The sequence below is a fragment of the Cervus elaphus genome, chromosome 4 (assembly GCF_910594005.1).
Source record: "Cervus elaphus chromosome 4, mCerEla1.1, whole genome shotgun sequence".
NCBI classification, from domain to species: Eukaryota; Metazoa; Chordata; class Mammalia; order Artiodactyla; family Cervidae; genus Cervus; species Cervus elaphus.
The window spans coordinates 3,686,741-3,713,788 of NC_057818.1; the positions used below are offsets into that span (position 1 = coordinate 3,686,741).

General features: G+C 52.1%; 1 protein-coding gene across 2 annotated transcripts in view; it reads left to right on the forward strand.

Annotated features, from left to right (window-relative positions):
• ST3GAL2 (ST3 beta-galactoside alpha-2,3-sialyltransferase 2) overlaps window positions 1-27,048 on the forward strand; it is a 49,241-nt gene that overhangs the window by 15,123 nt on the left and 7,070 nt on the right. Inside the window, exons 1-3 of one of the 2 annotated variants that reach the window (XM_043898030.1) lie at window positions 11,291-11,643; window positions 19,374-20,684; window positions 22,933-23,126. In XM_043898030.1, coding sequence (XP_043753965.1) covers window positions 20,346-20,684; window positions 22,933-23,126 — 533 coding nt within the window. In that variant the 5' untranslated portion in view covers window positions 11,291-11,643; window positions 19,374-20,345. Of the gene's footprint in view, window positions 1-11,290; window positions 11,644-19,373; window positions 20,685-22,932; window positions 23,127-27,048 lie in introns of those variants that run through there. The other variant, XM_043898029.1, reaches the window with a different exon arrangement.

The following is a 27,048-nucleotide window of genomic DNA, read 5'->3' on the forward strand; positions in this document are numbered from 1 at the left end:
CTGTGAGGGAATGTGGCTCCTTCCCAAGGTCCCCCAGAGAACTGGAACCGACTGGGCTGTACCTGTAACAGTGCCGCCTCATTTATCCTAAGTAAGCCTTGTAACAGGAAGGCATTCTCTTGACACGGTGCTCAGGCCCCAGCTTAGCCCGTGAGCTGCTGCAGAGGGCTAGTGGCTCCTCCAGCATCTGATCTCACCACCTGGCTCCTTCTTCCCACTGGGCAGCAAGAATAGAAACTGATAAGTTGGCCTGGTTGATGAAAGTTTCTGGGTGAGTTGGGCGAAAGATTGTTCTGGTTTAAAAAACAACAGAGAACACTTTGAAGTCATCTAGTCCTGATAAAGGAGATAAGCACCTGACCACAGATCGGCGTTTCTGGTCCGCCTCCTGCCTGGCTTATGAGTGGTGCTGAGACGGGCCTCCACACCCCACCGGCATGCAAGGTGGTCCGATTTCATTCCCGGTGTTGAGATGAAGCCAGAGAAAAATCAAAAGAAACTGCCACCTGATAAGGAAATGTGGGGGCAGGATGGATAGAATACGGGAGGTTGTCTACAGTCCACTGGCCCTCCCCTGCTGGAGCTGTTTAGAGGAATTTGCAGCTGACAAAGTAGGGCTCTGTCCTGCAGCCCTGGCCGTCCCCTTCACGACGTTGCCTGGTTCCAGAGGCTCGGCAGACTTACCACCTGGGTGGCTTGGCTGGGTCGTGAGGATTGAAAGGTTCCAAGCAAGGTATCCTGAGGGTATCCTGACCAAGGGGAGGAGGTTGGCACAGTCCTGGGGCAGAGGACACAGCCCTATTCTCACTCGCACCTTCAAGTATGATGCTGGCCCGAGCGGAGAGTGCGTTCCTTACTTCCCTCCTGGGCTGGGGGGCTGGAGAACCCTGGAACTGGGGCTGCTGTTTTCCTGGAAGCATTGCTTCTGGACCATCACATCCCAGGAGCTCTGTGAGCATTCCTGGGGGCTGGAGCTGGTCCCACGGATCAGAGCTGTGGGTCAGGTCCGTCCCACTGTGTGCCCAGGAGGAGCTGGTGTCTGCCCTCTGGTTGCTGAGGGCCTGCAGTCCTGCTGAATCGTGCGTGTGCTGTGAGGACACACCCCGGTCCTGCGGCCTGCCTTGCCCGCAGAGCATCGGTCACCTGCCTCCTGGGCTCCTCTCCTGCAGGGTCACCGTGCTGGTCCTTTAAGTAGGACCTCTTCTCTGACATTCTCTCTTGCCCCCGTCATCCCACAAAGGATACAGGGGTAGACGCTGGAGTTTTAAGTTGAATCCTTCAACTCTGAGCCTGGGCCAAGGCCTGGCTGGAATTGGGAGTCATGGAGATGGTGGCCTGGAGGCTTCTAGAAGCACAACTTCTCCCTTCCCTGGGTGTGCACTGGCAGAACTAGTGTAGACCCTAGCTCCAGCCTTCTCCATCAGCTGCTTCAGGTTGCCAGCCCCCCCAGGCTTCCGGTGCTGGGCGGAGAGCCCTGTCCGGAACCCCGTGCTGGGTGCAGGCTGGGGAGGGCGCGGACCAGGACAGTGGTGGGGAACGGAAGCACCAGTCCTGTCCCTTCCCCGGTGGGAGGGCGGCAGTGATCAGATGCAGGATTCCTGGGGTGCCATCTCAGAGCGCTGGTTGGAAATGAGGGAGAGAACATTTGCCCTTTGCGTGCAGCCCCTGGAGCCTCCTTCTCAGCCTGCACACCCTTGCCGGGAGTGCTGCAGGCAGCTGTCTGGGTTCCCTGACTGGTCCCCCGCCCTGTGGGTGCACGCGTTGGGGAGATGGAGGTTGGTTACCTGGAGAAACCATCTACTCCTCTTCCTGTTCACTCAGTTCCAGCAGGGGCAATGGAATGCCGTGAGCCTCTCTTCTAAACCCTCTATCAAACCTACACCTGCCCTCCCACCCCAGGGCAGAGGGTGTGTGCGCGTTTGGGGGAACCGCTGTTGAGAAGGATTGGATTAACCCATGTTCCTGAGAAGAGCAAAGAGTGCTGTCTTTCATGAGCGTGAGCTGGATGAGAAGCATTGTCCTCCCCAGGGTTTAGGAGCTGAGAATCTGACTCACCCCTTCCTTCTGGAAGCCCTCGGCTCTGCCCACCACGCCTGTTCTAGCTGTGGGCATTGCTCTGGTTATGCTCTCCTAAGTCCTCTGGGATAGGCCGTCCCCAGCTCCATCTTCTTTAGCGGCAAGGCCAGCAGCTGGTCTTTAGGGTTGGCTGCCCTTGGCATGCCCTTGGAAGGGGAGCTCTCCTAGGGGGAGCCTGGCCGGCAAAACCAGGGAGCCCTGGGTGGTAGGTGGACCAGAGGGGCTGGTGGAGCCTTCTCAGAATGGGGTTCGCATTGCTCTGCTCCTTGAAGGAGCAAGAGCTGAGAGGCCAGAGAAGGCGCTTTGCTGCAGGGTCAGTGATACAGCTGCTCAGGATGGGGAGGGCTGGGCCCTTCTGTGCCGCCTGCCTCTCCCGGGTGCAGGAGATGCTTGTTGAGCAAACACATCCTCTGCTTTGCTCTTGAGATCTGAAATGTCCCCTGGACACCCAGACAAGGGACAGAAGGAGACGGAGGGCTCGGTGGCAGCTCTGCAGCTCTTCATTACATCTCTGGTGTGACTGAGGTCTAAATCGTAAACTGTGATGAAGAGCCAAGCCACCTGGCGCTTTGAACCTTATCTTTAAAGACAATCAGAGCAGACTCAAAGCACCCTTGTCCCCTGGCCCTGGTAGGCGGTGTGGTCACGTTTAATTGCCTTAGGGAGGCAGAGTTGGGCAATAAGGTCTAGACTTCAGGTTCTCCAGACTGCTCTCTGGCTTGACCCAGGCCACCATTTATCCATTTACTCATCCCACTCCCTCTGCCTCCAGAAGCCCTCAAAGATGTCTCTCCCAGTCTCTTACCTTCAGCATCTCCTGGCTGTCTCCTGCCTCTCTCTTTCTCTTTCTTTTTCTTTTTCCCTTTCTTTGGCGGGGGAGACTGCCACACAGCACTCAGGATCTTCTTCAACCAGGGATGAGACCCATGCCTCCTGCATTGGCAGCACTGTCTTGACACTGAACTGTCGGGGAAGTCCACCTCCTGCCTCTCAAGGTCAGAGGCTTTCAGCCCTGTGAAGAAACCCTCTTATTAACTTTGTCTTTTGTAGAATCTTGTTGCCAACGTATGTCTAGAGAGTCACAGAGGTGGCCAAGTATGGGATGGACCTTGGTTTAGAATCAGCTTAGGGACTACCCTGGCGGTCTAGCGGTTAAGACCCCAAGCTTCCAATGCAGTGGGTATGGATTTTATCCCTGGTTGGGGAAACTAAGATCTGACATTCCACGCAGCACGGCTGAAAAAAAAAATGGACCAGCTCAGGACAGGCTTGTGTTCTGAGTGTGTGATGAAGCCAGGCACAGGTGACAGGCTCCGTGACCCCCAGGCTCTGGCGCAGGATGGACACAGCGTTCCTTACTGCGCGGCCTGGGGGTGAAGGTCCACGGGGCGACTGGCTCTGAGACCTCAGGCCTCTGCTGCCCGCCCCGCCCCCGGAAGCTGCCGCTGTGGGGGTCGGAGGTTGGGCAGGCAGTGCCTGTGCTTAGGCACAGGAGGGAGCTCTGGGGCGAGACCTTGGCTGTCCGGGCCTGGGAGGCGGGGGCTGGGGTGGGACTGGCCGACCCGTGGCCCCCACCTGCCCAGCCTGGGAGCACAGGAAGTTTTCTGAGCTTCCTGAGCTGGAAGTTTTCTGGCTCTCATCCTTACAGAAACTCTCCAAGATACGCGGTATCTCCATGTTACAGAAAAGGGCATGGATCAGAAAGGTTAAATGGTTCATAGCTGACAGGTGGCAAAACCAGAATCTGAAGCCAAGCTTTTTAGGTGCTTTTTTTCCCCGCCCCCCATTTTGGAAGGTTTAACTGGGAAGGACTCTGAGCTGGGGTGGGCGGTCGTGAGATCTGACAAGTCCCAGCTCGAGAGAACCTAGCCAGCAGCCTGTGGTGCTTAGGGTCAGACCAGAGAGAGGTGCGTCCTAGCAGTCCTGGTGTCTCTGCTGGTAGAAACTGAGGAGCGGGCTGCCTCAACCATTCCTACCATCCAGGCAGCCCCCTTAGCTTTTATACATTCACCTTTCTCCTTGCCTCTGACTTGTGAAATCTGGTTTGTGCTTGAGGCCTCATGTTTCCTGGTGGTCTGCAAGAAGTCAGAGAAAACTTTCATTTCTAGACTGTCATAGCCGTAAGAGTGGGGGCTGATTATAATGATCGTTTCCCTTTGCACATTTACACAATGATTTATGAAAGTGGTTTCAAAGTGTTTTTTATTACCCTTATTTCTTCTGCTTCTTACAACCCTGTGGTTATATAGAGAGATGATATTCAGTTGAACAATTTTTTTAAAATTTTTATTTTATATTGGAGTCTAGTTGATTTACAATGTTGTGTTAGTTTCAGGTGTAGAGCAAAGTGTTTTTGTTATACATATATCCCTTCTTTTTCAGAAAATCTTTTTCTGTATAGGTTATTATAGAATATTGAGTAGAGAGCCCTGTGCCATCTAGTAGATCCTTGTTGATTCTCTGTTTTATACATAGTAGTGTGTATATATTAATCCCAAACTTCGAAATTATCTCTCCCATCTATGGACAAATATTTTTTGATGCCTGCCATACAAAGGCCAATGCTAAGTAATGAATTAAATAACATGTCCGTGTCTTTTTAGGTTTTGTGCAGGATCTTAATAAACGTGGGCTAGATTTGGCCTATGGTCCAAATTAGCTCATAACCCGAGAGGAATGGGCATGGTGAGAGATGAGGCTTGGGAGGGTGGCCTGGTTTCGGGGGTCTCTGGGTGCTCTGTGAGCCTGACCTGGGCCGTGTGAATGAGAGTGCTGTGTCTCCATCTCATATGCTTTTGAATGCAGGAAGGTGATGCATTTAAGTCTGAAATGCCACATGGCTAAAGAGGCGATTGAGAATGTAGGTCTGGAGTCTAGGGTAGAAGGGTAGGCTCCTATTTGGAAGGGGCGCATAGAGAGGCAAAGGAGGAAAAGAGCCGAGGGCAGAACCTTCAGAATCCATTAGCTGCTGGAAAAAACAAGCAGTGGAAGGGTCTGAATCAAGAAGGTAGGTCACAGTGGCTTGGAAGTCAAAGTGATGGTCAGCAGGAAACAAACAGGAAATAATCAGAGGAAGGAGAGGGGGGTGTGGGAGAGCCTTCCTCTGATTGTTCAAGAACCTTGTCCTGGAAGGAAAAAGTGTCTAGCTGCCTGATGATAGCCCAGACTAGAATTTGGCTCCCGAATTCACTGCTGTCCTGATGTAATTGAGACTAAAGACTGGGCCTGCTGCGGGGGGCTGGGGTCTTGAAGGGAGTCAGATGGGCCATTCATCAAGAGTGTCCATGTGTTGTGAGGTAATTAGCCTCCAACTAATAAAAAAATTTAAAAAAAAAATAAAGTCACACACACACACAAAAAAAACCAACAAAAAAAACCCAACAAAAACAAAACAAAAAAAAAGAGTGTCCATGTGGCCAGTATGCAAGTTTCCCTGGCCAGGTAAAACACTGGTAGATGCTGAAGTGGTGTGGAAGAGGGGCTGAAGGCATGGGGCTGGGTGTCTGCCCACCCCTGCGGCCGCCCCACGGTGGATTGGGATGAAGATGGGGTGGGGGTGGGAGAGCAGTTTTAACTGGAGCGTTTGCTTAGCTTACCCCAGGCCGTCTCAGTGAGCTTCCCTCAGTGTCCTGGCTGGAGTTCTGTGAATCCCATTAGAGAGGGCTTGACATGCCTTCTCGGGAGATGGGTATCGGCAAGGAGTCCTAGTTCCTTGGTACGAATAATTTAGTCCAGCTCATCCAGTCAAGATGGCACTGTAAATGTATACGCTAAACACATAGTGATACGTAAAAAAGACAAAAAGCTGAAAACATAGTCGGATCCTCCCGCTCCCTCCCCACATAAAATGATAAACACCCCTGTAACGAGAAGCGGAGCGAGAACACTCGGGCGAGCAGGGCAGACGCTGCAGCCCTGCTGGTCTCTGAGGCTGGGTGTCGGCAGAAGCGACTGGACATCTGGGGTAGCAGCTCCGAAGTGCCCCACACAAAGCCTGGCACTAGCGCTGGGCACCCTGCTGCCACACGGGGGCGGGAAACTGGCGGTGCCGCCTGATCCTGGGGCTGGGGCTCGCGGTGAAGGTGCCTGCCTAGGCACAGCCCAGGGTCAGAGCCCGGACCTAAGCTGAGCTAGTGCCGCAAGACATCATTCTAGGCCAGGGGGCCCAGAGGGCCTGGGGAGGCAAAGGTCAAAACCCCTGATGGTGGAGGGGTGCGCTTATATACTCAGAAACATGTGAGGAGGGAGTTCCCTGGTGGTCCACTGGTTAGGGGTCTGTGCTTCCACTGTAGGAGGCATGGGTTCAATCCCTGTTCAGGGAATTAAGATCCTGCATGCTGTGTAGCCAAAAAAATTAAATAAATAAAAATTTTAAAAAATCACAAAGATGGTGGCCATGTTTGGGTCAGCCTTTAAAAACAAAAGTAAGGAAAACTAATATGAAAAAAGAACACAAACAAAGAAAAATTTACCCTAGAAGAAATGAAAATAACAGAGTAATCAGTAAATATCTTTAATAGAAATAGGTTCAGTTCAGTTCAGTTCAGTCGCTCAGTCATGTCTGACTCTTTGTGACCCCATGAATCGCAGCACGCCAGGCCTCCCTGTCCATCACCAACTCCCGGAGTCTACTCAAACCCATGTCCATTGAGTCAGTGATGCCATCCAGCCATCTCATCCTCTGTCGTCCCCTTCTCCTCCTGCTCCCAATCCCTCCCAGCATCAGGATCTTTTCCAATGAGTCAACTCTTCGCATGAGGTGGCCAAAGTACTGGAGTTTCAGCTTCAGCATCAGTCCTTCCAGTGAACACCCAGGACTGATCTCCTTTAGGATGGACTGGTTGGATCTCCTTGCAGTCCAAGGGACTCTGAAGAGTTTTCTCCAACACCACAGTTCAAAAGCATCAGTTTTTCGGCACTCAGCTTTCTTCACAGTCCAACTCTCACATCCATACATGACCACTGGAAAAACCATAGCCTTGACCAGACAGACCTTTGTTGGCAAAGTAATGTCTGTGCTTTTTAATATGCTGTCTAGGTTGGTCATAACTTTCCTCCCAAGGAGTAAGCATCTTTTAATTTCATGGCTGCAATCACCATCTGCAGTGATTTTGGAGTCCAAAAAAATAAAGTCTGACACTGTTTCCACTGTCTCCCCATCTATTTCCCATGAGGTGATGGGATCAGATGCCATGATCTTAGTTTTCTGAATGTTAAGCTTTAAACCAACTTTTTCACTCTCCTCTTCCACTTTCATCAAGAGGCTCTTTAGTTCCTCTTCACTTTCTGCCATAAGGGTGGTGTCATCTGCATATCTGAGGTTATTGATATTTCTCCTGGCAGTCTTGATTCCAGCTTGTGCTTCTTCCAGCTCAGCATTTCTCACGATGTACTCTGTATATAAGTTAAATAAGCAGGGTTGGTAGGTGTTGCGAGAGGGCATCAGAGGGCAGACACACTAAAACCATAGTCACAGAAAACTAGCCAGTCTGATCACACAGACCACAGTCTTGTCTAACTCAATGAAACTAAGCCATGCTATGTGGGGCCACCCAAGACAGATGGGTCATGGTGGCGAGGTCTGACAGAATGTGGTCCACTGGAGAAAGGAATGGCAATCCACTTCAGTATTCTTGCCTTGAGAACCCCATGAACAGTATGAAAAGGCAAAAATGATAGGATACTGAAAGAGGAACTCCCCAGGTCGGTAGGTGCCCAGTATGCTACTGGAGATCAATGGAGAAATAACTCCAGAAAGAATGAAGGGATGGAGCCAAAGCAAAAACAATACCCAGTTGTGGATGTGACTGGTGATAGAAGCAAGGTCTGATGCTGTAAAGAGCAATATGGCATAGGAGCCTGGAATGTTAGGTCCATGAATCAAGGCAAATTGGAAGTGGTCAAACAGGAGATGGCAAGAGTGAATATCGACATTCTAGGAATCAGCAAACTAAAATGGACTGGAATGGGTGAATTTAACTCAGATGACCATTATATCTACTACTGTGGGCAGGAATCCCTTAGAAGAAATGGAATAACCATCATGGTCAACAAAAGAGTCCAAAATGCAGTACTTGGATGCAATTTCAAAAAAAAAGAGGTTAAGGATCGTCAAAGAAATTAGGGCAACAAGAAACTTATTAAAGAAAAGAAAGGGGAGTCATAAAGGAAAGAATAGGTGAATATGAAAATTTTAAATAAAAAATTACAGCATTGAAAAATAGTGTAATTAGAACTTGAGACGATGGATCACTATAGCCTGGACACATAGAAATCATGAATTGGACACTCATGCTGAGGAATTATTTAGAATGCAGGATAGACATGGAGGACAGAGTGCAGGCTTTAGTACGAGTCTAGTAGGAGTTCCAGATATGAATCAAGGAAATGGCAGAAAAACATCTGAAGTGATAATGACGAAGAATTCCAAAACTGACGTAACAGCATGAATACCAAACAGAATGCTGCTGCTGCTGCTAAGTCGCCTCAGTCGTGCCCGACTCTGTGCGACCCCACAGACGGCAGCCCACCAGGCTCCCCCGGCCCTGGGATTCTCCAGGCAAGAGCACGAGTGGGTTGCCATTTCCTTCTCCAAGGCATGCATGCATGCTAAGTTGTTTCAGTCGTGTCCAACTCTGTGTGACCATGGACAGCAGCCCACCAGGCTCTCTTGTCCAAAGGACTCTCCAGGCAAGAATACTGGAGTGGGTTGCCATTTCCTTCTCCAATCAAACAGAATAAATGGCTAGATATAATACAGTGAAACTGCAGATAAGAATAAAGGGGGTAGAGTAACTTATTACCCTTCCCCCCAAAAAAGAAGAAAAGGAAAATGTGGGAATTCACTGGCGGTCCCGTGGTTAAGACTCTGCACTTCCACTGTAGGCGACACGGGTTCAGTTCCTGCTTGGGCAACTAAGATCCTGCAGGCTGCGTGGTGCAGCCAAAGAAAAAAACAAGGGAAAATATTAAAAGCTACCAGGTGGGGGGACTAACAGAGAAATAAAAGATTTCAAAGAAATGACAATTAGACCGACAGACAACATTTCATCAACATTAAATGCCGGACGTGATAGAAGACTGTCTTAAGGGAGCTAGAATTCTATATTCAGCTCTCATTCAAGACTGAGGAGAAATAAACATATTTCTGGACATGCTAAGACAGTTTTTAAGAATTTATTTTTGATAGAAGGATAATTGCTTTACAGAATTTTGTCATTTTCTGTCAAACCTCAACATGAATCAGCCATAGGTATACATATACCCCTCCTTTTGAACCTCCCTCCCATCTCCCTCCCCAGCTAAGACGGTTTTATCACCTGTAGATAGTGACTAAAAGAGCTACCAAAGGTATACTTTAGTAAGAAGAAAACTTGGGGGAAGGAGATTGCTACCATGAACATTGAGTGCAGAAATTGACATAGTATGTTGATAAATTTAACTATGGAATATATATTCAGATAATTCAGTCACCCACAGTGACTTAAATTCCAGAAAATATTTAATAAGCTTATGATGAGAAGTGTGGCGTTAGGGAGTCCCAGGGTTGGGGCAGTGGTCTAATACTGATAGGAAAAACCCTGGGTCATTCCATTGTTCTGCTCTGCCGTCTCGAGGGTGTAAGATCCTTCTCCTCATGGCTGAGAGATGGCTGCTACAGCCGCGGGTAGCACAGCATCACCCTATAACTTCCCAAGCAGGGGGATGCTAAGAAAAAGGAAGCTTTCTAATGTGCCTCTTTGTTGGGAAGAAGAATCTTTCCAAGAAGGCCCCAGCAGATACCTCCTTATGTCTCATGGGCCCGAGCTGGTTCATCCCTACACCAGTTCCTGGTAAAAGGGGACAGGCTTACTGTGGTTGCCTGTCCAGGCGTGCCTCATCTCCTGGGACTGGGTTCTTTGCCGCCTGAGCCAAATCAGGACTCTGTTGGCAGGAAAGAAGGGGGAGCGGCTGCTGGTAAGCAACCAGCAGTGTCTGCCACAGACGGCAAAACACAAAAACAGGGATTCTGTGTCTAGTTTGGTTTTTTAATTTTAAGAAGGAAAACTAAAATTGTTAACCACATAGGCAAGGAAGAATAAGGTAGAGTAAGGAAGGGAATACCATTCTTAATTCACATCAGGTTTCTGCCGTGTTAAATAGAACAGTATTACTGAAAACCTTAGGCCTCGTTAAGAAAGTGTATATATGCTAGCAATTTAAGATAGCCACTAAAAGAGGAAAGAAGAGGGATATGATTTCCAACCCAGGAGGGAAAGAAGTGGTGGGAGTAGGGATAATGTGTCAATCCAACAAGGCAGGAAAAGGAAAAAGAACTAAAGGAAAACTAGTAAAGAGAAAACAGAGAGAGTAACATGAGTCCAAATACATCAGGGTAAAGGGTTATACTCATGTGTTAAACAACTACCAGATAAGATGCAAATAAGGAGTGGTCTGAAGCCTGGAGAGACTGGTCAGTGGACACACGGGCTTAACAGGAACCACCCTAGCCTTCACCGTACGAGTGGTTCTGTTCCTTAAAACACTTGTTTATTCCTTGTGCTATATTCTGGCCTCTCCTCAATTGTTTCTGTCTGGCTTTGCCTTGCTATTGAGATAGTATTGCTTTTCCAGACTGCTTCCTGCCTACTGTAGATACATATAACAAAGTCCTGGACTCCGTCCTGCCACAGGACACCAACACACCACGCAGGGACTCCTTTAAGGGCAGGTGTGGTGCAGCGCCGGGACCCCGCACCCCGCGTCCCCCTGCCCCGCTGCTTGCCCATGCCCCAGGGCTCAGCATCCCTCCCTTGGAGCCTGTTTCTTAGGCTGCACCATCGATCCTCTCGCAATGAAGACTGATGTTTTATTTCTCCCGGGCTTATTGGAAAGTTAGCCAGAGTGACGACCATAGGCTGGAAGAGCTGTGTTAGCTCTTGCTTTCTGGTTTCCTGGCTGCCAACTCTGGACAGCGTCAGCAGTCCTGGAGCTGAGATCTCAGACTGGACATCCAGTCAGAGTGAGGTGTCCTGCAGTAAGACGGACTCCTGAAGCAGACACTGCCGGAGGGGTTGTGACTGGGGAGCGAGGGGGCCTGAGTCACTAGGATAACTGAGGGGTCTGTGCCAGAGGCTGGTGCCAGTGTGTTGCAGTGGATGAGTTCAGGCAGCCAGGCATGCAGAGGTCAAGCTAGCAGTTCTCAGATCAAGGACGTGGGCTCCAGTTGAGTGTGAAAGGGGGGGCTGTTGGGTCCCGTCCTCCGCGTCTTGACTGACCCCCCCCAGGCATCTGCTGTTGCCACACCCAGGAGGCAGGCAGTTTGCTGGGTTGCTCGGTGGCCAGGTTCTGGGACACAGGGAGTGCTTTGATGATTGTACCTCAGTAAGTGGGAAAAGCCTCTCCGTAAGGAAGGCAGTGAGAGCCTGTGGAGGGAGCGCTGGCCTTGGAGCCATCAGCCCTGGGATAGCATTAAAGCTCCGTCCCTCGCCGCCTGGCTGACCTCATTCGGCTGTCTTGGGACTTCTGTGAATACCGAATGAGAGGCTGTGCCTGCAAATGCTCAGAAACGCAGAAAGCATCACACATGTGAGTACTAATCTGGGCTTGATGCTTTTCCGTTGAGGCTCTGGGACACATCCTTAGGCCGTGTGTCAGTGGGTGGAAAGAGGGAGCTTTATCAGTCTCAGGCTGGGATTTTCTTTCCTTCCCTCCACCCCCTCCAGCTTCAAACAGCCTCCCTCCCCCCCAGCCTCTGCTCCTTATTTTGACGTTTCTTTTCTCTGCCTGCCAAGAAGATTGTGTTCAGCTGCGCTGGTCTGAGGCTGTGCTATCCTGTGCTTCATTAGGTTAATTCGATGGCTTGTCTCCTGGGAACGGACCAGAGACTGGCTCTAAAACCGCACTCACCTCCAAAACCCAGTTCCCACTGTTCTCCTTTGGGGCTGGCTTTGCTGCTCAGTTCCATATGCCTGCTTTTCCTTTCTTCCACCTGCAAGCTGGCCAGGGCCTCCTTTGGCTTCCCTTGGTTCTTTCTATTGGCGTAGTTGTTCAGGCTTGCATCCCCTACTGGGTAGAAGGCTCTAGGGGTCAAGGCTGCCCCCGACCTTCTGGATTCTGGTCGCCTGTTCCTCTGTTCAGCCTCAGAATCTTGAGTTCAGCCAGTCTTTCAGGGGGCATTTATCATTAAACGGTCTCAAAAGATTTGCTAACTTTGCAACCACAACCCTCTTGGACGACGCTAGCATTGCCTTGCCTCCCACCAAATCCCCCTCATTTCTCTCCTCTCTTAGAGGATTCTTTTCATCTATCTCTGTAAATCTCCAACCCCAGCTGTAAAGGTGCATCACTCCCCGTGCCTGAGCCTGGGCCCTGCCTTTCCTCCTGCTAGGCTAGTAAGCCCTGTCCATGTGGGACTGGCTCCCCCCACCCGCTGCCCTGGTCCTGCTACTCAGGACTTTGCTTCTCCATTAACCTCTTTTTCCTGCAGCATTAACTTCTCCCCCTACTGAACCATCCCCACCAGTATACAAGCACTCTATATATCGCATTCCGCATCTCCCATTCCACTCTACCTCATGCCCGGTTTTTGGTGACACCTTTATTGAGATGTAACTCACGTAAAGTTCGTCCATTTCAAGTGTACCAGTGAGTTGGTTCCAGTCTAGTCACCTGGTTGTGCAATTTTAGGCCACAGACCATTTTAGAACATTTCATCATCCTGTTCACAGTCACTCTGCACTTCCTCTAACCCCCAACCCTGGGCAATCACTAATTGACTTTATTCTGGACATTTCCCGTAAATGGAATCACATTGTAGATAGGCTTTTGTGTTGGGCTTTTTTCTTTTTTGGGGGGGGGGGGGTTTCACTTAGCACCATGTTTTCAAGGTTCATGCATGTAGCTTGTATCAGTGCTTTGTATGGCTAAGATTCCATTGTATGGATATTAGACATTTTGTTTATTCATCAGTTAATGGAACCTTGAGTTCTTTCTATAATCATTTGTATATGTGTTTTTATGTGGATATATATTTCCATTTCTCTTGAATTATAGACCTAAGATTAGAATTGCTGAGTCATGTGGTAACTCTGTGTTTAACCTTTTGACTGCCAGACTGTTTTCCAAACTGGCTGCACCATTTCATATTCTCACCAGCAATGTATGAAAGTTACAGTTTCTCCATATCTTCACTAATACTTGTTATTATCTGTGTTTTTTGATTATAGCCACCCTGGTGGGTGGTATCTGGTGGGATTTTTTTAACCATTCTACTTTAAAAATTTTTTTAATTTTTATTTATTTATTGGCTGTGCTGGGTCTTTGTTGTTGCATGGGCTGTTCTCTAATTGCAAAGAGCAGAGTCTACTCTCTAGTTGCAGAGCACGGGCTCCAGGTTCCCGGGTTTCAGTAGCTGTGGCACATGGGCTCAGTGGTTGCAGCTGCTGGGCTCCATAGCACAGGCTTAATAGTTCTGGTACATGGGTTTAGCTGCTCCATGGTCTGGGGAATCTTCCTGGCCCAGGGTCGAACCTATGTCTCCTGCGTTGGCAGGTGGGCTCTTCACTGCTGGGCCACCAGGGAAGCCCTGATTGTGGTTTTGAGATGCATCTCCCTGATAGCTAATGATGCTGCATCTTCTCCCCTGCGTGCTGGCTGTTTCTCATCTAGTCAGGTGTTCACCCCTCCATACCTCTGGATCAGCCATTGTGAAGGTCGCTGCCAACAGCCTTCTCTTATCTGAGTCAGGCCTTCCCTCGACACTGTCTTCTGGTCCTGTAGTTTTAAAAATGAACTATGCTGATGACTCTTGCTGGATCACTTCAGCTCTGACCTCATCCATGGGCTTCCGACATCTGTGTCCTGCTGCCTGTTGCCATTTCCACATGGATGTTTAAAGGGCATCTCAGATTTAACCTGTTGTAAACAGAGCTCTTGTTGGTTTTTTTTTTCCTTTTCTCTCACCCAAATCCATTTCTTTCCTGACTTTTCCGCATGAGTGAATGGCACCCCCATCACCCTCCATCTAGCCCATCAGTTAAATCCTTCAGAATACATCCAGCTACTCACCACCTCCACTGCCTGGGATATTATAGTAGTTCCTCTCCGGTGCCCTGCTAGTCTTACGCAGCAACCAGAGTAGTCCCTTAGCAAAAAATGTTTTAACCTGCAAAAAAAAAAAAAATTAGATTTTATAATGAAATTCATCACACATTCAGAATAGTACGTATCATGTAAATTCCTTAAAGAATAAAAATTTAAAATACTCTGTTCTTCCTACCTGGATTAAAGAGGAACACATTTTCCTAGTACTTCTAACGTCCCGATAGGCCCTTCTTCTTCTTTTTTCTTTTCTTTTAGGCCCTTCTTATCTTACCTGTCTTCTTCCTCTCCAGGGAAACTTCCTGAATTTTACAGTGTTTCCCTGATTTTATCTGTTGTTTTATCATCTTTGTACAGAGGCTTAAACAATTTACTGCTTAGCGTTGCATACTTTTGAACTTTTCATGAATTCACACAATAAGTATCCCTGACTTATTCTTTTTGCTCAGCATAATAGTCTTTTGGTCGTATTCATCCCTGTTTATTTCTGAAACTGGAGTTCATTCATGTTTACCATATGACATGAATGGACCACAATTTATCCATCCTATTCTGATGGGCATTTGGGTTGTTGACAGTTTTCAGCTATTAGCCAGTGCTGCCTTAAGCATTCATGTATGTCTCTTGGTACATATGTTCACTTGTATCTGGTGGTAGAAACACCAGAGTTTACTACACAACCACAAGGATAACTAAAATTAAAAAGATAGAAGATACTCAGGCCATGAAACAAATGATACTCTCATTCATTACTGGTGGAAACTTATGCTACAGCCACTCTGGAAAGCTATTTGATCATTTCTGGTAAGGTTAAACATACTGGTGTATGTACCATATGACTCTATAATTCCACTCCCAGGTATTTACCCCAGATAAGTGAGACTATGTGTCCACAAAATGACTTGTACAGAAAGGTCAGGGCTGTTTTACTCATAGCAACCAAAAATTGCAAACAACTCACTGTCCAAACATGGATAAGAATAAACTACTGATACATACAACATGGATGAATCTCTAAAACACTGTGTGTTGAGCAAAAGAAGCCAGCCAGGCAGGAGTGTTTATATGAAGTTCAAGACTCAAGTGAACCTAGTGTATGATGACAGGATTCAGCAGAATGGTAGAGCGGTGAATGATGACCAGGAAGGGGCACAAGAGAGCCCCCTGGGCGGGGGAGGGGGATGGCTGTGTGTGGAAGTGCACTGTACTTTATTCTGGGTGCTTACACACACACACACGGGTAAACATGCATTAAGCTCTACATCAAAAGGCGTCTGCATCTTATTGTTTGTGAATTAAACCTCAGTGGAAGAAATAGATTGTCCCGAGTAGGGGCAAGATTTTAGGGGAAAATGAAACAGCTGTCAGGGTTCAACTTAAGCTTTATTTATTTATTTCTTGATGTGGACCATTTTTAAACTCTTTATTGAATTTGTTACAATATTTTGTCTGTTTTATGTTTTGGCTTTTTTGGCCTTGAAGCGTATGAGATCTCAGCTCCCCAACCAGGGATCGAACCCACACCTCCTTCATTGGAAGGCAAAGTCTTAACTGGACCAGACGCCAGGGAAGTTCATGAACTTAAGCTTTAAATCAGCTTTATAGGACAAGCAGGCTGGACTCACCAGTTTTATAACTCATTGATTCCAAATATCCAGTCTTTGGGTGACAAACTTCATTCCCAGCCATACTGGAGGAAGACTGCAGTTACTCCAAACGTCTTCTCACCTGGGGCATCACAGGATAAATCAGACCAGGACAGACGGGGAGACTTTCTAATCTCTCATGTTCTCATGCTCTCTGATCACGTATGTTCCCATGCCATATTTCCTGTGAGAAAGATGTTTTTAAATTTTTCTTAAAAAAAAATACTATTCATGTCCACGTTTTCTAAGTAATGCCAGATTAGCCTCCCAAGCATTGTACCAATTTATTTTCTTACCAGTGGTGACTGAGTGTTCTTGATACGCTGCATCCTCTCTCCACTCTTGGTACTGTTAGTTTTTAAAAATTTGCTCCAAGGGCCCATTTTAAAATATAAATCAGGTCATGACACATCCCTCCCTTAAAGCCGCCCATTAGATTCATAATAAATCCTAATCCTTTCAAAGCCCATCGTAACTGGGCACCTCATACTTTCCTCTCCAACACTCTCCCCCATTTCCCTGCCCTTCTTGCCGTGTTCATTTATTTAATACTTATTTACTTATTTGGCTGCTCCAGGTCTTGGGCTCCCCTGGTGGCTTAGACAGTAAAGAATCCACCTGCAATGCGATCCAATCCAATGCAATCAAAACCTAGATTTGATCCCTGGGTTGGAAAGACCCCCTGGAGGAGGGCATGGCAACCCACTCCAGTGTTCTTGCCTGGAGAATCCCATGGACAGAGGAGCCTGACGTTCTGCAGTCCATGGGGTCGCAGAGTCAGACACGACTGAGTGCCAGGTCTTAGTTGTGGCATGGCACACAGGATCTTCAGTCTTCTTGCTGCGTGTGGGATCTTAGTTCTCTGAGCAGGGACTGAACCCCGGCCTCCTGCGTTGGGAGCGTGGAGTCAGCCGCTGGATCAGCGGGGAAGCCCCTCTCCCAGCTTTAATGGGTCAGGCTCTTTCTTCCTGTGTCCCCTGCTCGCTCTCACGGCACCTGTCATTTCTGTCATGGCATTCATCGCCCCCGTGTGTTTGTGTTTGCCCTGGACCGGAAGATCCATGAAGACAGGACGCGTATGGACTGTCCCACACTAGCGCCTGAGCCCTCCCTGGCTCCTTCAGTATCTGTTGAATGAATAAACAAGCCAGCACCATCCAGGCGGCGCTGGAAGACTGGCCTCCTTCCTTCTGAGTGCCCCAGAGGCAGGGGCTGGTGCCCAAGTGTGTGCCCTTCCCCTGTCTTTTTGACCCTGGGGTTGGCCTGGGCTTAACACAAAAGACCAGAGCAGCTGTGAAAGGGGAGAGATCAGAATTAGGCAGTGGCAGCCAGAGGCCACGGGGACGCTTAACCATGCAACTTCTGGACTTGGAGCGCTTGTCGATGACCTCGGGAAGTTTCTTGCTGCTTTAGCAACAGCCCCGCCCTGTGCCCAGAGCTGCCCTCAGCACCAGCTCCCACACACAGCCCAGCCTTGGGATTTGTAGAGCAAGGGTTCTTGCTGGTGACCGGCTTCTCTGCTCTTCTAAACACAGTGACGAAACTTGGGCTTTTCCTCTCCCTGACAAGCAGCCAGTTACCTCAGGTGCCTGCTTCGTTAGGACTCCAAGGAGTTACTGCAGGCCCAGCCTGGGAGCCTTCGGAGCCTCCTGTGCTGGCTTCGGCTGGAGTCTGCCTTCAGGGGCCACACTGGGCCACCCTCCAGAAACCAGGTCTCCCAGCCTGACCCCTCGCCCCATCCCTTACTCATTCTGGAAAGTCGCCACCTCTGGGCGGGTTGCCTCGTGGCAGGCTCTCAGCTCACAGGGTGCTGGGAGCAGGACCCTGCAAACCTAAGTTCTTTTCGTTAGATGTTGGGTGTGAGCACTCGGAGGCCCTGAGGAGACAACAGAAGGAGACTTCTGTTGATACTGACAGACCACGCGCCCAGCCGCTGTGCCTGGAGAGGGTGCAGGAGACCCTCGGGCAGGAGCGCACTGGACCAGTGTGGCTGGGCCTGGGGCTTAGAGCTGGGAGCCCCGCTAAGGCCTGTGGGCGAAGCTTCACCCTGGACCCTGGGAAGCCAGCTTCTGTGTCTCCTTGTCTCTTACCCCTGAGCCTCTGGGCCGTTGAAGGAACTCGTGGGCTGCTTTCTACACCCTGGCCAGTCTCAGGCTTTGGAACCATGTAGAACTGAACTTAAATCTCAGTTCCACTCAGGAAGCTACGACCTTAGGCAAGTCCTTCACGTGTGCAACCATTGTTTCCCCACCTAGAATAATGTCTCCTCATTGGAACATGCTAGTTCCCCTCCCTGATGGCTTTGTGGTTTGGCGTGCCCCAGAAATTTGAGCTGCCATGAATGGAGAGGGTGGCAGAGGTTCTTGAATGTGGAGCCGAGAGGCCTTCTGTGCAGCAAAGGACCTGGGAGGGCTGGCTGAGGTGGCGCTCCTGTGAGCAGCTGTGCCCGGGGCCAGGTCAGAACCAGGGCAGGCGGGATTTGGAGAGGAGCTGGTGGAGACATGTGGGCCACGGGGATTAAGTGCTCCCCATGGCGTGGAGTCAGGCCTGGGGCTCCACTCCCAGCCTTGTCCTCACTGTCACCCTGGCTCCTGAGCACGTGGCGTGAATTCGGGCTCCTTTCCTTCGGGCGGATCCACACACCACCCTGCCGCCTCTTTTCACGGCGCTGGCCCAGGGCCTCAGGCTGTGAGTACCCACTGGGGCCCTGGCGTTTATTCCATAGCCTGCAGATGAAGGCAGCTGTCCAGAGGGCTGAGCCGTGGCCCCAGCGTCCTGTCATGGTCAGGTTCTCTGCTGACACCAGAGCTGGAAGGAGTGTGAACGATTCACCCGGCTAACCCAGGACTGCCTCATCTGTGTAGCCCACGCTGGGGAGAGAGGAGGGTCAATCCCAGGGCCCAGGCCGGCTGCACCCCTCACTGTGGGGGGGCTCTATCTCTTCTCAGGGGTCCAGAGCACCCAGGCCAGGGGGGTCATATCTGCAGTCCCCCATGATCTTTCCTCTGAGCCATCTTCTCTTGTTTCACCTGAAGTTAACCTCCTATAGCTGGAATAGGAGCTTCCTAAATCTGGCTTTTGCAGGTACTCATTTTGTGGCTCTAGGGAGATCACTTTCCATCCTTGTTGTTGAAGTGTCAGAGTGTTAGCTGCTCAGTCGTGTTTGACTTTTTACGATCCTATGGACTGTAGCCCACGCGGCTCTTCTGTCCATTGGATTCTCCAGGCAAGAATAGGGGAGTGGATTGCCATTTCCTTCTCCAGGGGCTCTTCCCGACCCAGGGATCAAACTCCACTCTCCTGCATCACAGGCAGAATCTTTACTGTCTGAACCACCTCTGGCTCATAGTGAGGATGGCGGGCTGCTCTAGTCCTGTGATGCCCGAGTTAAGGAGTAGAGCGCGGTGCTGTCTGCACGGGGAGGGAGAAGCCCTCCTTTGTCCGCCCTTTGGTTAAGGGGGCGTCTCCTTCCGCCAGCTCTGCCCACTCTGGGCTTCGGGGGTGGGGCCGGGGGACAGCATGTGTGCGTGTGGGATCTGTCTGCACGTTATTTTTCCTCTCTGATTTCAGAGTCACGCTGCGGCAGCCTGGTGCCTGACAAGTGAGGGGAACCTGCCGGGGGATTACTGCTCGCTCAGGGCAGGACCGAGGCCTCGGAAGCGGGGATGGGCAGGGCAGCCTCCAAGCCTGGGCCAGCAGCACCAAGAGCGCCCGCTCGGTTGCCCCAGGTGGCACTCAAAGCAGTACTCTTCTGAGGAGCGGGGGATCGCAGGCCCCAAAGGACCGCACGGCAGGAGCTGGAGCTCGGCCACCCCTACACAACTAGGACCATCAGGAGAAGGGGCTGGCGCCTCGGGGGAAGTAGGAAGGAGGAACCCAACGGCAGGAGGACCTTGTCCCTGAAGAGTTTACGGCACCTGCAGAGCTTCCTGAGTCTCTTGTCTCCAGATTGGGCTCGTTCCCTTTCCTTCCCCGGCAGAGGCGTTGGGCCCAGAGACGGGAAGACTTCATGACGTTCTGGCTGCTGGAAGCCCACGTGCTCTCTGCTGTGACTGGGGTTCGAGGGTTTCCCCGCTGCGGGGGACGAGGGGCCGCCTCGGCATCTGCTCATGAACCACAAGGACCCCGAATGCTCCAGACTGGATCATTTCAAGCCGCCAAAGAGGGGGACCCCCAGAGCTGGCAGCCAGCAACCCCAAGGGACTAGAGGGCTGGGATGGACTGACCTCCTCTTTGCCGCGGCTCCAGGAGCAGCAGAGCCTCTGTGGCCCAGCTAGTGGCAGACGGAGCTGATGAAGCCGTGAGCGGGGCTGGCGGCCGGGACAGGAGCCGCTGCTGCCGCCGGACTCTCCTGGCGCCGGGGGCGCATGCGCGGGCCCCTGCTGCAGTCCCAGCTCGGCACCCGCCCGCATGTCCTTTGCACGAGGTGCCAAAGCACGTGGGCTGCTCTGTAGCTGGCCTGTCGGCGGGCTGGGGAAGCAGTGGCCGCGGTGAGGCCTGCCTGCCGCCGGCCTGAGGGCCCAGCTCCCGGGGCGCAGCACCATGAAGTGCTCGCTGCGGGTGTGGTTCCTCTCCATGGCCTTCCTGCTGGTGTTCGTCATGTCGCTGCTCTTCACCTACTCCCACCACAGCACAGCCACCCTGCCCTACCTGGACTCAGGCGCCCTGGACGGGGCCCCCCGGGTGAAGCTGGTTCCGGGCTACGCTGGCCTGCAGCGCCTCAGCAAGGAGGGGCTGGCCGGCAAGAGCTGCGCCTGTCGCCGCTGCATGGGCGACACCGGCGCCTCCGAGTGGTTCGACAGCCACTTCAACAGCAACATCTCCCCCGTCTGGACTCGGGAGAACATGGACCTGCCCCCCGACGTCCAGAGGTGGTGGATGGTGAGAAAGTCGTGGCCTTTGCTGCCCCCTCCCTGGGGTCTGTCCCCGTCTGTTTAGGAGACCCCCTGAACGTCCCCTCTGGGATTTGGGCCGTCTGCCTCCTGGCCCCCTTTGCACCCTTCACTGGACCAGAGCCAGCCACCAGGGGCACAGAGTGTGAAGGGCAGAGCGCGCTTTGGCCGGGAAGGGGAGAGAACGCACATTTCTAGTGCCTGTAGAGGCCAAACAGAGACCAGAAATGCCTGCTGGGTCAAGGAGGTAAAATAAACAGGAGAGGCAGGTCCCTGGGGAGAAGATGCTGAGAAGTGAGGCCCATGGCAACAGGAAGGCCTGCCCTTCAGAAAACAGGTGGCCACTCGGCTCCAGTGCTTACTGTGATGCTGGCTGCTTCCTCATTTGTAAATGTTTGCCCCAAATAATTTGAAACACCGTTCCATTCACTTGGTTCTCTCCACTTGCTGGAAAAGGTTTCCTTCTGGGTTAGGATAGGAAAGCATCATGGATCCTTTGGGGGCTGAGGGGAGGGGAGGAGAGGAAGCCACTCTGCTGGACCCTGTCACCTCTTTGCTGCTTTGCCCCCCCCCCCCCCATCTCTAGCGCATCGCTCCACAGGCTCTGCCAGGGCCATCTGGTTGCCACACATGTCAGCTGTGGCTCTGTGTCAGTCCTCAACCCAGGGCCCCGCAGGCTGCCGGCGCTCCCTGCTGAGGGCTGCGGAGGCACTGCATGCTCCCCGGTTTCCCCAGCTGGCAAACAGGGAGGGTGGTAACTCTCCCTCTTTCTCACATTTAGGGCAGCTGTGAGAATGAGCTCCTGCGACCAGGCTTATCAGAGCAACTCACAGATCCTGCTCCTGGCCCAGACTGTCAGGGCCCCCAGGGAGGGGGAGTTTACAGGGCAGGATCTACCAGGAGCCACACGGGCCCTTCCCATGACAACGCGGAGCCCTCGAAGGGTCCTGCCTGTCCCTCATAGTCACATCCGTCATTTTATGGGGAAGTCTAGGTTCGGAGAGCGCGCAGGGCTTGCCCAAGGGCATAGGTCTCAGAGGTGGCCACGAAGGGCCAGAACCGGCCTCTGGGCAGCGATGGGCTGAGAGGCCGGCCAGGCCCCCCTGCCCACAGGGATGAAACTCAGAGCTGTCTAAGCCCTAGAAGCCACTTCTCTGCTGCTCCCCACAGTCACCTGCTTTTGCTGTGAACCTAGAAATTCTTACTTCAGAGCTAAGCCTCCTCTCCACACTGAGTCCTTGTTCGTGTGCTCGGGGGCCCTTCTGGTGCTCAGGGCAGCAGGCCCACCATCCCCTTCCTGCGTCTCACCCCTGAGCAGCTCCTATGAGCCGCAAACCTGCAGTGTTACGGCTTGGACCGCAGAGCACGTTAAAGCCCTAAGAGGTGGTGGCCGGTGGTTGAGTCCAGCTCCGTGTTCTAAAATTGTTTGCCTTAATTGCCATTGTTAGGAATCAGCATATTTCACATGAGATCTGTATTTTCAGCTTTTCTTGAAAAATTAGAAAATCTGGTCCCTCTGACAGTCCCACAAGGCAACAATCGGCTGAAGTCAGCCCTTTTTCATGGCGGCTCCTGTCTGCTATGGGCCCACCTGCCTCTTCACTCCTTAGTGTTACCTGTCTGGCACTGTGGGCCTTTAAGTGCTGCCCTGGCCTCATTCTACAGTCTTCAGAATCACTGGTGGCGAGAGGGGTGGGGACCCGTTTCTCTCCAGCTCTTCTGACTCTGGAGGATATCTGTGCCCTTTTGCCTTTTCCCCAGGGCTGAGGGCTCCAGGTCTCCCCCGGATCTCGCCTGGAGCTTCGGGCTGAGTCCCAGGGGCGCCCCCTGCAGGCTGACTGGGAATGAGTCTCTGAAGCTCCCCGGAGACTTTCCTTATCAAGGCATTCAGAATGACTGGAGCAGCTGCCCCAGAGGACCGAAGAGCAGGGGCCTCTCCACTTTGTGGCACAGGCCTGCAGACTCCCAGAGAGCAGGCTGCAGAGCACCTTGGCCCCTGAGTCTGACCAGGATCGCAGAGCTGCTCCTGAGAGCAGGGCACTGGTCTGGACACCAGCTCTGTTGAGTTCCGGGAGGGCCCTCACTGCTCAGGGGGGCTTCCGCCCCACGACAGTAGGAGACCTGGGCAGCTTGGACCCTGCAGGCTGAGGGCAGCGAGGGGGAGCAGGCGGGAGTTGCCTCCTGCTCGCTCCACCCTCCCTGCTCCCCCCTTTCTTTTTTCTCCCTCTTCTCCACAGATGCTGCAGCCACAGTTCAAGTCACACAATACCAACGAGGTGCTGGAGAAGCTGTTCCAGATAGTGCCAGGCGAGAACCCCTACCGGTTCCGGGACCCCCGCCAGTGCCGGCGCTGTGCCGTGGTGGGCAACTCGGGCAACCTGCGGGGCTCTGGCTATGGGCCAGACGTGGACGGGCACAACTTTATCATGAGGTGAGTCCCGGGGGAGCCAAAGGCTGGATACGGGACAAGCCTCCAGGAGGGGGCACTGGCCTCCTTGGCCTTGCCCAGCTGTGGGAGGAATTGCCAGCTGCTGGGGGTCCTGGAGAACCCTGACTCCCAGAATCTTCCATGACAAGCTCAAGTTTCTTGCTTTTGTTTCTGAGGTGAATTTACTGTTGTTCAGTCTCTCAGTCGTGTTCGATTCTTTGTGACCCCACGGACTGCAGTGCGCCCGGCTTCCCCGTCCTTCACCATCTCCCGTAGCTTGTTCAAACTCAGGTCTATTGAGTTGGTGATGCCATCCAACCATCTTGTCTTCTGTGGATGAAGAGACACAATTCCCATTCTAAACTTTGCTTGAGGCCCATACTCAGCTTTCAACTCTGAATACCTCTGGAGAGAGCTAAAATCAGACTCCTGGCTGAGGTCTTGTGAAAACTCCCACAAGAGGCCCTTTCACCCGTCTGGTCCCCTTAGTTGTTGGGCCAGGAGTGTGGGCCCCAAACAACTGTGGGTGATCCCTCTGGCGACTGACAGAAGAGGGGTGTCCTGGGCAGAAAAAGGAGCTGTTGGTGCCTGCTCTGAGCCCTCATCCCTGACCCTTTATCTTTTTGCATTTAGACTGTGCAAGGGCTCATTCCCTCCACAGACATCTGAGCTCAGCCTTGAGGAGAAGAGAAGGGTTGGGAGGGCACGCCTTCCGGACAGAGACGTGGAGCAGGGAGCCCGGGCAGGGGAGCAGGGACTAGAGGCGGACTTGTGACCGGAGATGGGCTGCTGTGCCGCCCCTGAACTTCTGTGTTCCCCGCCTCCGCCCCCCAGACGTGGGGGCAGGAGATGCCACGTGGGGGATCCTTCCATCTCACTCCTGGGTGGAGGGAGCGCCCTGAGAATAAAGATACTGAAAATGCCAGTTTTCACTAAGCATCTCTTAGGATGAGCATTGAGAAAGACCAGGTTTCACAGGAGGCGGAAGGAAGGGCTTTGTCTTAGAAACTGTTGCTGTCTCCATAGCAACACCAAGGCAGCAATCTGTCTCTGAGGCTTTCCACAGTCCTTGCAAAACCTTTCTCCTGTTAAGAGTGTTGGGCGTGGGGGAGAGAAGGGGATGCTAGGAGTGAGGAGGGTGGGGCAGAGAGGGATGCTAAGAGTGGTGGGGGTGGGAGAGATGGGGGGTGCTAAGAGTGGGGGGGGAGAGGGGGGATGCTAAGAGTTGGGGGGAGAGAGAGGGGGATGTTAAGAGTGGGGGGAGAGAGGGGGGATGCTAAGAGTTGGGGGGAGAGAGAGGGGGATGTTAAGAGTGGGGGGAGAGAGGGGGGATGCTAAGAGTGGGGGGAGAGAGAGGGAGGAATGCTAAGAGTGGGGGGAGAGAGGGGATGCTAAGAGTGGGGGGAGAGTGGGGGATGTTAAGAGTGGGGGGGAGAGAGAGGGGAATGCTAAGAGTGGAGGGGGAGAGGGAGAGGGATGCTAAGAGTGAGGGGGAGAGAGAAGGGGCAGATGCTAAGAGTGGGGGGGGGGAGGGGGGCAGATGCTAAGAGTGGGGGGAGAGGGGGGGATGCTAAGAGTGGGGGGAGAGGGGATGCTAATCCAAATCCAGGGCCCTGAAGCCACCTGAGATCCTCCCCATCTTCTGGCTGCTGGCACCCAGAAAACAAGAGAGGCGGGCTGGGAGCCAGAGGGGACCTCTCTCCCTGAGATGGTGGCTGAGATGGGTGATAGGTGGCTGGCCAGCACCTCAGAGCAGCCGTGGGACCCTTGGAAAGCCCGGGAAGGGCTCTGTAGGTGCTGCCTGCAGGGCCTCTCCACCTCCTGCAGGCCTCACCATGCACCTCAGGACAGTTGGGAAGCTCCAGGGAGTGGAGCACAGCGGGCAGAGACGCTTGGCTGCTGGACAGACCTGGATGTCACCTGGTCCTAGTCAGGCAGAGAGAGGTTCACAGGAGCCAGGCCAGGAGACGGGACGGCACCTGATCCTAGTCAGGCAGAGAGAGGTTCACAGGAGTCAGGCCAGGAGACGGGTGTTGTGGACTAACACCAGGACTTCTTTGTGGGTGTCATGATGTCAAGTCGCTCAGTCGTGTCCAACTCTGTGCGACCCCATGGACTGTAGCCTACCAGGCTCCTCTGTCCATGGGATTTTCCAGGCAAGAGTACTGGAGTGGGTTGCCATTGCCTTCTCCAGGGTTCTTTACATATTCCGTATCAATGACCAAAACCCTCAATAGTGGCAGGTCTAAAGATACTCTTACTAAAATCAAGTGGAAAAGAAGGATATTTTCTGCAACATCATTTAACATAATTCTCAGAGTTAGGAAGGAAGTAAAGCAAGGAATGAACAGCAAAAATGGCGATTGTGCACAGGATAAAAAAAAGTTTTACTTATAGATAATATGAATAAACCAACAAGCTTGTAGAATTAATAACAGTTGAGTAAAATGGTTAGATATTATGATAAATATCTTTTACTTATATGAAACTGCAGATAAAGATTTGAGTTTTTCTGTAGGTGAGTATTTGTCAACCCTGATTGCACATTATTAGTGTTACAGAGAAGCTTTAAAAAATATACGGATGCCTGACCCCCACACCAGACTAGTCAAATGCCGGTCTCTTTGTGGAAGGAGTGGCTTTCAGCTGATTTGTGGAAGCAGCCAGATGGCAATGGAGGGTGACTTCTTATAGGCGCGTCTTGGTTTGGAACCTGTGGGGAGGCCTCCCTTCCTGGAAACAGGACGGATGAAAGCCCCACGGATGAAAGGGAGGGCTGAGCTGAGTTACAGTGAACTGATGGGGGAGTGTGCCCAGCCCCCAGGCCCTCCCCTCGCTGCCACCTCCCCTCTGACTCCAGAGCCCCCCCCCCACTAGGTGGAGCTGAGCTGGTTCCCCTCAGCTGGCCAGCAGATGGATCTGCAGCTCCTCAAATAGCCGTGTGCAGATGGTAGGCTCACTGTGAATACATGAAAGAGTGAAAGGGACTGAGTGCCCACACTCTGAAGCCTAAGCATGCCCATATGCGCATCCTGCTCCGGGTGCTCTGGTGGCAGGGGACAGAGAGAACTCTAGAAGCTTCTCCCTGGAGTCACGGAAATCCAACTTATCCTCTGCATCCCGCCCTGGTCCCTTTCCAGGGCCTGGCTTCTCCAGAATGAATCAGCTGTCTCCAGAAGCATGCCACTTCCTTCCCTCTCCTTGGAGGCTCTGAAACATCTTTTTAGATCCCTTTTCTATTCATCTCCAAACTTTTGGAAGCGGCTGCCTGCCCAGCAAATCGGGGGCACTCGAGGGAGGTGGAGACTCTCCAGGAGGGCTGACTCGAGGCTGGGAGGCTGTGATCCTGGACGACAGGTCTAAGGAGGGGCGTTGTGACAGCTCTGGCTGCTGAACTGTGAGAAAGGCCGATGGGGGGTCTTCAGGGCTGATCTGGGGCAGCTGTAGCCCTGTGATCTGCAGGGCCATCTTGGCCTCTCCATCTTCAAAGAGATGAGGTGTGTTTCTTGGGTCCTCACAAGCGTGAACCTTGACCCCAGCTCCTGCCCAGCCCAGACCCCAGCCAGCTTAAGTGCCAGCAGTCCAAGTCTGCTACCCACTTGCATACCCCAGGCAGCTGAGAAACACCATCTGATCAAGGCATCCTCTGCAACTGCTCTGTTCCTCACAGACCCCAGGGCTATCGTGGCAGAGCCAGATCCAGACTGTGGCTGTGCTGACAAGAGGACCAGTGGTGTGTGTGGAGCTGTACCCCACAGTGGATGAGAAAAAGGCATTTCAGCTCCTCTAGGAGACGGGATCTCTCAACCCTAAAGACCAAGACATCAGAGGGGCAGTTAATCTAAAGAACTGGGTTTGGGGGAAGGGGGACAGGATCTTAATCCTTGTTCTGGGGCCAGAGCACAGTTGGTCCTGCAGGAAAGAA